The 11671-nt window shown below is 39.3% G+C and overlaps 1 protein-coding gene across 1 annotated transcript; it reads right to left on the bottom strand.

Annotated features, from left to right (window-relative positions):
- Positions 1 to 458: 458 nt before the first annotated feature.
- LOC125522913 (structural maintenance of chromosomes protein 4) lies at positions 459 to 11269 on the bottom strand. The gene is made up of 28 exons (XM_048687958.1): positions 10876 to 11269; positions 9665 to 9754; positions 9010 to 9111; positions 8746 to 8922; positions 8400 to 8530; positions 8225 to 8303; positions 7996 to 8153; positions 7848 to 7923; positions 7577 to 7705; positions 7372 to 7516; positions 7127 to 7257; positions 6671 to 6823; positions 6362 to 6551; positions 5400 to 5533; positions 5133 to 5291; positions 4580 to 4885; positions 4322 to 4498; positions 4065 to 4148; positions 3740 to 3949; positions 3565 to 3654; positions 3328 to 3449; positions 3079 to 3234; positions 2893 to 3000; positions 2757 to 2817; positions 2314 to 2448; positions 1184 to 1271; positions 1041 to 1113; positions 459 to 873 (listed from the first exon to the last, which is right to left on the bottom strand). Exons 1-28 carry the CDS (start codon positions 11014 to 11016, stop codon positions 729 to 731), a joined length of 3750 nt encoding a protein of 1249 aa, XP_048543915.1. The 5' UTR covers positions 11017 to 11269; the 3' UTR covers positions 459 to 728.
- Between the last annotated feature and the right edge of the window lie 402 nt (positions 11270 to 11671).

The following is an 11671-nucleotide window of genomic DNA, read 5'->3' as shown; positions in this document are numbered from 1 at the left end:
AAGTTTATAAGCGAAACGTCCAACTATTTCAAGTTAATGATCCTTGTGCTGCATTTTCTGTAATGATATGTGAGAAATGATGTTGAGATTATTGTTATTTTATGTTTTAGGATTACTGTTATTGTTATTCGGTTGTCTAGAAGTTGTAGAAACTATGACCGGTACAATTCCAATTACTCTTCAGTTTCAATGCGCTATGTCAGAACTTACTCCAAAGAATAAAGCTTCCTAGTGCAGAAGGATATACACAAAGAATTATCACCTTCAAGGCTAACAAAACGATACAAGTTAGTAGTAACTTGAAAGTCACGCAAGCAACATTACATTTCTTTTTTTTTGACGGGCAACATTACAATTCTAATAGTGTAACAATTGGTTATTTACATAAACGTGTCTAACCATACCTCATATCATTCTGACAGAAGCAGAGTGTTTGTTCTGAAAGACACATCAGGGCATACCAGGATTACAAAGTTTCTTGCTTGAACAATAGGTTCCATTGGGAACCAATAAAATATTAGCAATTCACATTCAGTTAGGCCTACATACATCAAATACCTTAAGTTACCAAATGTTCTAACCTCGTCCTGTCATTCTTATTCTTACATGGCATAAAACCATCTTAGCAGTACAATAAAGCTTGATGCCGAAGGAACCTCGGTTCCATGATGGCACAGCAGAAGATTACATTGAGATGAAACTCCACCATGCAGACTACTAGACTACCTTCATGCTCTCGGCGAAGCTTCGAGGGTTGTTGGTTTCGTGCCCTCGGCAAAGCTTCCAGGGTTGATAGTTATACTCTTGGTGCAATTATCAGTCTTGTAGATGCCAACCAGCCTATCAGCTAGTTCAAACATGTTGTTTCTGAGACTGCAGAAAGGGTGACAGACATAAGTAATATAATCTATCAAATGTGAAAGGAACAGAGCCTAATAACAAAGCGTTTACAACCTCTACAGGATTTTCAAGCTTGAGTACAAGATATAAAATCAAAGAGAGAAGGTAAATTTGAGAGAAGTGAGCTGAAACAAGCATACCTAATAATAATGAACTGGGCATCCTTGGTACGATCTTTCACATAATGTCCGACAATGGATACATTCTTAAAATCTGCAAACAGGAGTTTCATTAGCCCATTTGACATGTCAGATTATTAGTTCAAGAAGGTAACAAGGCTTACCCAATGCTGCATCTATCTCGTCCATAACATACAATGGAGTTGGTTTATAATGGTGAAGAGCAAACACTAGAGCCAGGGAGCTAAGCGTCTGTACGACAACAAATGTTTCAATAGGTATATACCCAAAAGAGTAACATTATCATGAGAAATGTTTGCAGTCCATGTAAGTATGTAACATGTAGATTGCACAACAAAAGAGTACATGTAAGGGATGTATACATTTTATACAATATCAAACATAACTAATCAAGTTGCGAATTTCATGCAGTCTGCAAAATATGCAATGGTGGTATCGCTGTGTAACGCGAGGCAAGTCATAAACAGGTAAAAAAGTAAGATGTGCATACTAGCACAGTAGCACCTTAGCACTTGATTGAATGGGATAAAAGGGCTAGGGGCATGTTGTTCCTGCCAAGCATCCCTGCCAAAGAATTGGCTTAGCAAATTTTTTGGCAGAGTACTTCATCCTTTGTTGGCCAAAATTTTGGCACAGTTTGTGTAGGAAACAGCAAAGGGTTCAAACTCCAAAGCCAACGGAATTTTGGAAACACAGCAGGCAGTATATTTGCCATCAAGGTTTGTGAGTTGGTGGCATGAGCCAAATCACATCACAGCTAATTTTTTACTCTATAATCAAATATATATTATGCGCTACGATATCTTAAGTATGAATGTACAGCCATTTTAACCAGGAAACCAATTCAAACATAAGTACATAGTGTTATATTTTAAATTTGAATTAAAAATCTCATTGTGCATCTCCGGAAAAGGTTGTGGATTTGATGGAGGCTAACTCAAGTGCCTGGTCTGCTAAATGAGGGAACACAACTTCTCTGAAACATCTTTATATCCCAATCTGAAGTGTGAGAGCTAGAAAGTATCTTAATTACAAAATAAGCAATAATGCAGTACGACATTTCTGATATCATTATGGTGGCCTCAATTTTTCATGTGGTGTCATTGGTAAAGCCCATCATTAGGTATTAGGAAAACAATGAGCAATATGCACCTATTATTCACTAAAAATATTAATTTATAATAATGACTTTCTGATTGATATCTTTATTCATAAACATAAAGATAAAAGAGCTTAACTTTCTAACATTCTATAAGTGTGGAAAAAGAAATACCTTCTCGCCACCAGATAGGTTGGCAATGTTCTTCCAGCTTTTCTTGGGAGGCCTTACGCTGAAAACAACACCTTCTGAAAATGGATCCAACGAATCAACAAGTTCCAGCTCCGCATCTCCTCCAAGTGTAATCATCTAAAACCACAAGATAATATGTTGGAATCATTTCAGTATCTTCAAAAATAAGCATCAATGTAGTGAACATATCGTTGTTCCACCAATGAAGTCATATACTTAGTCACCAGGCTTGCTTTCTTCTACTCCGCCTTTCAGAATTGTTGATTCACAAGAAATGTGTACGAGGAAAGCACTGATTATAATTGTTAAATTTCAGTTCATAGGGGCAGTTACAGTCTAATCAAATCAACTCTTGGATTATGTGTCAAGTTTGTCAAATGGTGATAGAGTTTGTGAAATTACATGCTTGTTATACATATTCATACCTGGTACATCTCTTTCAGTTTCAAAGAGATCAAGTTGAACCCTGCCATGAACTCATCTAACCTGCAATAATATATATTGCATGTAAGATGCCAAATCAGCAAATACTCTTATTAAAAACGAAATCAAAACCAGTACCTTCTCTTCCTCAGTCCATCATATAGCTTCTTAAGATCATCACGCTCCTGAGTGGTAGCATTTAGTTCATCAACACGTTCGCCATATAAACGAGCCTTTGTGCGATACCTGATTCGACCAAAGATAAGCAATGAATACATTGATGGGCAAAGGTTCTGTCAATAGGTATAGAGCATTAGTCCATACTCTGCTATTGAATCCAGATTTGGACTCGAGTCTTTAATCTGCGCTTCCAGCAATGCCACCATCTCCATGGCTTTTTTCAGGTCACACATTTCATTGAGATGCTCATCACTAAGTGTTTCTTTAAGTTTCTCAGGATCAATCGCATCCTTCTGGAGTCTGATGACGAAAAAAAACATATCCTCATTTGAAAACAGCAAGAAAACATGCATGATTCATAAAGTAACTGAAAAATATAGCATTTGCACATACTGATCCATGTGTTTGGCAAGATTTGTCTGAATGTCAGCTAGCCTTTTCTTATATGCCTTCACCTTCATTTCCCACTCCTTGGCAAGCTTTTTTGTATCTTGCAGTTTGTACTCTGCATCAACCTGTTTTTACACATAAACAGTTCATGTTTTCTTGCATAAAAGTTCAGTTCGTTAAAACTTACAAGTCATCGACCAAGTTCATGAAAGTATAATAGGATCTAAATTAATGAGAGACCTCAGTGGCTCTTAGTTCATCCACCACTTTCTTTGTTTTATTGTAGTCTTCCTTTGTCTTGTCAAGCTCCTCTTTATGGGTGTCCATCATCTACAAGTCAAAACTGGATTAACATTACCCTTCCAAATATGCAACCCAGTCAAGGTCCAGGCTGTAGAGCAACATAACTAACTACCTCCTGGGTCTTCTTATAATCTTCTTGAACCAGAAAAGCCTTCTTCTCAATCTCTTTGAAAACGGACATTAACTTCTCCTTTTGAGCAAGCAGATTTTCCATTTCTTTTTTGGCCTCCTCAACACCCTTGGCTAACTTTTTCATCAACTTTTCACATGTAGTTATTTTAACTTTGTGGCGATTGATGTCTGAGCTAGTTTTGTCAAGTTCCTGATGTTTGAAGCACGAAATCATAAACGTCAGAGTAAGAGAAACACACACACACACACACACACACACACACTCACCCCAGAGAAAAGAAATAAACATGCAAGAATGTGCTTACAGATTGGATTTTTTCTACTTTTGCCTTCTGATCCTTGAGCACCTGCCCCCCTGCATTTTCAATTTTCTGCTGAAGTTCTGAAGCCTGTTGTAAATTCAACCAAACTCGAGTTACGGTTAATGTAATAGAGACTGTATTTATAACAACAATGCTACAAGAAATTGGAACATAGCATCCAACTGGGAGAGGCCGAAATTTTAAGAGTGTTTAACATTTTTTTGGCAAAATGAGACTTCAAGGTTTGTATAGGCACTTGCCTGATCTTTGAGCTTGCTAGAACTCTTCTCAAGCTTCTTTAGTGCAACTTGTTCAGTAGAAATAAGGTCATCCAGCTCTTTCATTCTGCTGATCTCATCATCTTTGGGATTTGCTGCAGCCTCCAGCGAATCTAGTCGCTTCTCATTGTAAGTGTATTGGGCATTCATACTCTCAACCTTGTACAGGAGGAATAAAGGTAAGGTGATCTCAACATAACAGAAAACTTGAAGAATAAGAAGAACATTTGTAGTTTATACCTCCTTTTTCGCTTTTGCCAGTTCCATCTCAAGTCGAGATTTAGCATCTTCCAGGGACCGGTAGCGTTTTTTAGCATCATTAATATTTTCACGCAGCCTGCTGAGTTGGTCAACAAGTTTGTTGAGATCATTTTCAGCATTCATAACAGCCTCTTCTGAAACACTTTCTCGGATGGATGTGCCCATCTTGCCACCTCGTGGTTTGCCACCACCACCGCTCATGGTCCCAGACTTCTCAAAAAGTGCACCGTCGAGGGTAACTACCCGGCGAAACTCATTATCAGCAGTATATGCAATTCGAGTGGCCTGAAAACAAAAAACATATGCTTGCTGTTACTGCTTAAATGCAAGCAGCAGAAGGAGTGGTATTGCTTGGTAACAGAATATGGTATGTTCCTGAATAAATTAATTTTCAGTATGGCAGTTCCATGAAAATGCTAGGAAGCCAATTGTGATATAGTTTGAGAAACAAGCAAATAAGGCACATAATAAATGCAAGCAGCTAAGACATACACAAATAAACTAAGTGGAACAGACAAACTTCAAGCTTTACCTGATCAAGATCCTTTGCAACAACAGTATTGCCCAAGGTTGCAAAGAAAGCTAACTTCAGCTTCTCATCTTTAACCTTTACCAGATCAAAGAGGCGTGGAACTCCTTCAGGGGTTTTTACTTTTTCTTGTAGCTTACGAAGATGGTGTGCTTGCTTTTCCTGTAATGGTAAAATAACAAAATTATGCCTCTTGCAGTAAAACAAACAAGGTAAAGGTTTGAATACAGGTACACACAAAAGCAAAAAGGAAACAAACTAGAGCATTACCAGTATCATAAAAGTAGCAATCCCAAGATTTCTTCTGCGTAATAGTTCAACACAAGCTTGGGCCGAATTTGTTGTTTCAACAACAATATAATCAAGTCCATGGCACGCTGTCGATATGGCAACATCATATTTTGCTGCAACACAATAGTTTATAAATTAAATGACATATAATTTAATAAATGTTCCCACAAAGATATTGTGTAAAATAGAATGCCGCCTCAGATTATAAACCATAGAAATTTCATAAATATTTGATGACCAGTGAGGACCACCTCAGTCCTACAATATGAGATTTGACTGTAAAGTACAGCACCAATAACATAGGATGCCGGAGACCGCAAAAACTAAAACTAATACGTAAAGTCAGAAGGTTCCCAAACTTGGCAGATTTGTGGGCTTTGCGTATAAATACTGGCTTGAGAAACCTTGACCTATAACAGGCTAATACAAGCAAACAGCAAGGGGAAGTTTTTTTCATCAATGGTGTGTCATTTATAAAGCATTAACCCAATATAAATATTAGTTATCTTAATCAAAACCTCTGGTAAGAGTAAATGCACTTTCCATAGTCAGCAGTACCAAACGTTACAACTAGATTTCACTAAATCATGCCGTTACAATACATTTTTAAAAAGGTGCAAGTGAGACACAAAAAATTCCCATGTTAAATTAACTCATCAAGTTCATTTGTTCCATCAGATAACATTGGTCAAATGCTCAAAGCTATAATATCAAATTCATTGGTCGCAGTGGAAGTGTGGGGGCGGCGTCCCCATCACCTTGCTCATGTGCAAGCAAATGAGAATTTGTTTCCTGAGCAACAAAATCGAGATGTGTTTCCGAGCACTAAAAAGAGAACTCTTCAGCACTCAAATGTAGAAAATCAGCAGAGTCCAAGGTTGGAATAGTTTAACTGCATTCATTTAAAAGTCATTCGTCTATGGCTATGGTTTATATCTTACCATCAATTGCACCAAGATCACCTAGCCTTCCATAAATGCCTTCTATTTCCTTTGATTCTTTAGCTTGTAGAATTGCTTTCAAAACAGTGCCATGATTCTTCTCAGAATCCCTCGTCGATTTAATCTCCACAACTTTCTGCCTAGCTGCTTGTTCAAGAGGAATTAGGGACTCCTCTTGTTTTAGGCATTCCTGTTACAGATTCCAAGTTAGAGATCCAGGATATCCCGGATCCTCGACCGCATAAGGCTGATGAACTTAATAGTTGAAGGGAGAAGAAATGACTCAGAACTGATATGAAGTGATTTTACCTGTTCAACTTTACGAGCTTCAGATGCTTCACTCTGATGTTTCTCTATTTTTCCTTCGAGCTCCGTAATAAATGTGTCCTTTGTTTTTATTTTTTCCTTGATGATTTCCATCTGGTTTTGGGCATCAGTTAATTCTGCTCGAGCTCCATCATGCTGAAAAGGTAACAAGGTTCATGTGAACTAACAAAGGTCAGAATATTATATATTTCCATTTTTGTGGAAAAAATCATAAAATAGGAACACAAAAAATCCTGGAGTCTGACTCCTGCAATGTGATGCTGAATAGTGAATACTTGTGTTCCCATAAGGCAGGTCCAAGTTGTGATGGCAAAACTGAAAACTGTGTTATTGGTAACAGGATTTCTTGCACTCAATGGAAGACATGTCCAAACTGGCAGCTAGGTGGTATTATCTTGTCTTCCCTGTTTAAAACATTACAAGGCAAGGATAGCTAACCTTCTGTTTCATTAATTTTTTCTCCCCAGATGCAACATCTAGCCTTCCTTTATGCTCAATAATTTGATTTTCCCATGGTTCAAGCTCAGTCCTTACTTGGGCAAGTTCAGCACGTAGCTTTTCAGTTTCCTCTGCAATTACAAAAAATGGGTATTAAGCAAAACAGTCCACGGGTGGGGGGGGGGGGGGGGGGGGGGGGGGGGGGGGGGGGGGGGGAGGAGGCAGTACTGAGAGAAAAATATGACCTCGAGAGCTTTCTTTAATTCGCTCCAGTACTTTCTCTTCTTGGTTTAATCGTTCTTGCAATTTTGGTATCTCTTCTTCAAGCTGTGGAATGAGATTGGATGATTCTTCAATCTCTTTTGCTGATCCTTCAATTTTTGAGGTATCCTGGAAGGTGAAACTTTAGACTTTGTTGCTTGAGTTAGAACTGAAATCATTTTAAAATACCTTTTCAGCTTTGTCCTCCAGCTTCTTGATCTTCTGCTTGAGATGTTTTAAATCTTCCCTGTGTTTTACATCTTTTCTCTCAAATTCCTTAAATTGATCCTTGCAGGCTTTCATGTTATTCTCAAGTTCCTGATCATATAGAGAGCAAACATTAAAGACAGGCATTTAATTAGACCAAAAGTTAAACTAGCAAAGAAATCACTAAATACGTAAGAGCAATTCAACTTCGAATTCACAGCAAGGTTCCAGAAAATATAATTTAAGACCACACCTCTTGCCTTTTGACACGCTTGTTGTAAGCTTTCTCCATTTCCTTCAGCTCCTGAGAGTTCTGTTTAATTTTTTCCCTGGATTATAACCAAAACAATTAGTACTAAACTCATGACTTCTGTTCATGTACAAACATGGCAATAAATCACCTTTCAGAGGCAAGGTTCTTCGCTAGGTCCGTAACATTCTCTTCTAGCTGAGTAACATGTGATGTAGCATCATCAGAAGCCATTGTGGTTGCCTTTTCTTGCCATTTCAAAAGCAAAAGTTCCTTCAGCATGTATGCTTCAGCTTCATTTTTTGCATTCTATAGGAAGAAAGCACCATCAGTAGTGTTAATCAACCCAAAAGAATCAATTTATGACATCTGATCAGCACCTCTAAACTGTCCCTTTCCTTCTCAGCCAATTTCAGCATCTGCACTGACGCGGTTCTCTTTTCATTGAGCACTTCCAACCTAAGGGGGGTAGAGAACATGAGAATGATTACATCACACTACATGGACAACACGCACTCATCATGACAACAAGCATCGAAAATTTTGATAACTTACTGTTTGTTAGCTTCTTCGATTTTCTCAACATATTGGTTTGTCCCAATGATGTCTTCTAGATATTCTAGAAAACCCTCGTCATGTGGACTTTGAGCTTTGGGTTTCATCAGGGAGATCTGCTCAACCTCGCCCTATACAGTAACCAGCTCAGAAGTCAGGTATTTGTAATACGACAAAATACAGTTGGAAAAGCACCTTATGACTGCCTAGCAATTCCATGTAGACTTAAACCAAGAAATATGCAAAGAGTGAAAAATTTATGAAGGTAATCAAAAGTAAGATGTTATCTAACAAAACATGAAATATCCATATAATGGCAATGCAAACTGAGGAAAGTGCACAAAACCTGAAGGATCAGAAAGCGATTATTATCAAGGTCCACTCCTTTGCCCTTCAACACTTTTGTTACTTCAGTAAAATTGCTTCCACGGTTATTTATGTAATATCTAGAGGTGTTGTCACGGAACGCAACTCTTGTTATGGAAAATTCACTGCCCTCAACAACCTTGTAGTTTCCACCATCCTGCATATGGCAACAGAGAAAAAAGAAACAAGGAATTATGGCCTAATGAAGCGATAAGAAACAATAAGGACATGGCTCAAGCAATACCAGATCAATGATTTCTTGAAAATGGACAGAAACACCAGCACTGTCTAAGTTCTGGTGATTGGAAGAGTTGTGTATGAGCTCTGAGACCTTGTTAAGGCGCATCTGCAGTTAGGAGAGAACTAATCAGAAACAATATACATAATGCGAAACAACCAATAAATAGATTGTTCCAAGTCAAAAAAAACATCTCCTGAATGTGAGGTCATCTTTTGTGAGCTTGAGAAAAGAAATTTACGTTGTTAATCAAAACATCCAAAGTAAACATTTAAACCTTTGCAGGAAATGGCCTATAGAAAAATGGGAGGACAATACTTCATAAAGAAAGGGTCACATCATGCCAACTATTGAACACATCCCACTTAGCCACCAAAAAATTAGTAACCATCAAAGTACCAATATAGTACATCATATAATACCTTTAGGCAAAGATGTGTTTACTTTGTCTGTTATACAAAACAAGCATCTCAGTAGGTTGTTAAACTCAACCTTTGGAATAATTCGGTACCATGCTGACAGGAATTGCCAGCCTTTAACCCTTGGATAGGGCAAGATAAATAAGGTGACTTGATAAGATATGATATGTACATACTACCAGGAATCATACAAATATCCTGATGAAATGAAAGCATATAAAACATGGAGCATTGATATCCACCTGCTTTGCACGCTTTCCAAACACGAAGAGCATTGCATCAATGACGTTGCTCTTCCCACTTCCATTTGGCCCAACAACAGCCGAAAAGCTCTGCAACCAAGAAAAAACATCATCATAATTTGTTTTGCCTCTGGGAATCATCACTTGGCATGCACCTAGACAAAAAGCATGCAATCGAGAAAATTATATTGTACATGAGTCATATCTGCAGCGCGGAAATTCGGTGTCGCACAAAACTATAGAAGGCTAGAACTCTAATTTACTTTCAGGCTATCTCTGCTTATAAGATCATATTTGACTAGTGTTGTGGCTGTATAAATTATGATAAAGGTATTCACAAATTACAGCCTCTGCACGAAAATATTCACAGCAGACAGTCAACTAAACCATACAATCCAGGCATATCGCTTCAAAACTACCCTGTGTTCATTATACTTTAAAAAAATATGATACAAGTGTTCTGCATCCTTGGCATATTTTTGTACTTCAGCGATTAAATAATGCTCATGGTATTTGTTCAGTCAAGTGAGTCAACTGCAGTGGCATCCATCTTGTCTTCGCAAATTACAGCTTCTGCACGGAAATATTCACAACAGACAATCAACTAAACCATACAAATCAAGGCATATGGCTTCAGAACCACCCTGCAAACATTGTTTTGAGCATTTTATGTCTGCTGAATGTATCACAATCTAAGCAGGTGTTTGTGCTTCATGGTGCCAATTGTAAGAGCCACTCCATGGTTTCAGACTCAGCGTGCGCAAGTAGTTGGCTACAAAATTTACAGTTCATATTTGATAGAATCACAACTAACAAGACAGAACAGAACATTGAAGCCGAAGGAACAACAGACAGTGCAGCTAATTTGGAATAACGTAGGCATGGGGGAGACCAGAGATGCATCTTTCGAACAAACCATGCAAAACTCCTCTCGAGACGCTAAACCTGAGTGAGACTGTTGACCAGTTGACATTTCTAGGGTTTTACGGAATTATAGATCGAGTAGAAAATGCAACTCAAGCATGCCAAATTATGTTCCTAGGACCTCGAATCGGCTGCCAAATCGGGCGAAAAGGGGGAAACGGGAGAGGGGGGACTCCGTGTGTGCGACGCACGGCCGCCCTAACTCCGTTCCCCTGGGTCGAGAAGACGAGCACGTCAAAGTACTAGAAATTAGCTAGGGCTCGCATCTGCGCGAGAGAGGATGATACCTTGTGGAACGGGCCGATGCGCTGCTCCCCGGCGTAGGACTTGAAGTTGCGGAGAACCATCTCCTGTATGAACAGCCGCGGCTTCGCCGGCCGTCCCGGCGAGCTAGCCGGCGAAGGCGACGGCGGTGGCGAGGTCTCCATGGAAGAGAGGGTTACTGAGATCCCCCGGTATTTCAAAATGGAGTCGCGGGAGACCGGAGCGCGAGGGCCACCGAGGCGGTATTACCCACCCAGCCGACGGTGCTGACCCGGCACCAGATCTCCGCCGTTGCCGCCGCCGGCGCTGCTTTCCCTGGGCGAAGCCGGAGGCGGGGTGCGGGGAGGAGAGAGTTGGTGGTGACTGGTGGGGAAATTTTGGGGAAAGTCGAAGTGGCTGGGAGGGAGATGGGGATTTGGGGGTTTGGGGGGAATTTTTGGGAGGGAAAACTGAAAGGTTGGGAGGGCTTCCGCCCTTCGTGCGATGTCAGACCAAATTTAATCGGAAATCTGTGGAACTGGGTTGGACTACATGTGGGCCTGAAGTTGGCTTACATATGGCCCATGCTTCCTGTCATGTTGGGCTATACACCTAGTTTTCTTTTGTGTCTCAAAAAAAACATCTAGTTTTCTTTTCCCTCAAAAAAAAATCTAGTTTTTTTAGTTGCAATAATAAATCCTCCAAACACAAAAAAAAACAGACATGTGGCCACATTTGAAACAAAAGGAACGACGTAGAATCTTGGTGGATATAATTTCTATAAGAAATATTTCTTTGATACCCTTTGGGACAAATGGATTGCCATCCTACATTCGTTTG

Source organism: Triticum urartu, chromosome 1 (genome assembly GCF_003073215.2).
Source record: "Triticum urartu cultivar G1812 chromosome 1, Tu2.1, whole genome shotgun sequence".
Classification (NCBI taxonomy): domain Eukaryota; kingdom Viridiplantae; phylum Streptophyta; class Magnoliopsida; order Poales; family Poaceae; genus Triticum; species Triticum urartu.
This window is presented reverse-complemented; position numbering and strand designations above follow the sequence as displayed.

What these genes read in the sequence shown, in the direction of transcription:
- LOC125522913 (XM_048687958.1), bottom strand. Translation starts at nt 11,016, where the DNA reads ATGGAGACCTCGCCACCGCCGTCGCCTTCGCCGGCTAGCTCGCCGGGA. An exon ending in AGGAAAGGGACAGTTTAGAG is followed by an intron (nt 8,154 to 8,224) that starts GTGCTGATCAGA and finishes TTCTTCCTATAG; the next exon opens with AATGCAAAAAATGAAGCTGA. An exon ending in GCCCAGTTCATTATTATTAG is followed by an intron (nt 874 to 1,040) that starts GTATGCTTGTTT and finishes CCCTTTCTGCAG; the next exon opens with TCTCAGAAACAACATGTTTG.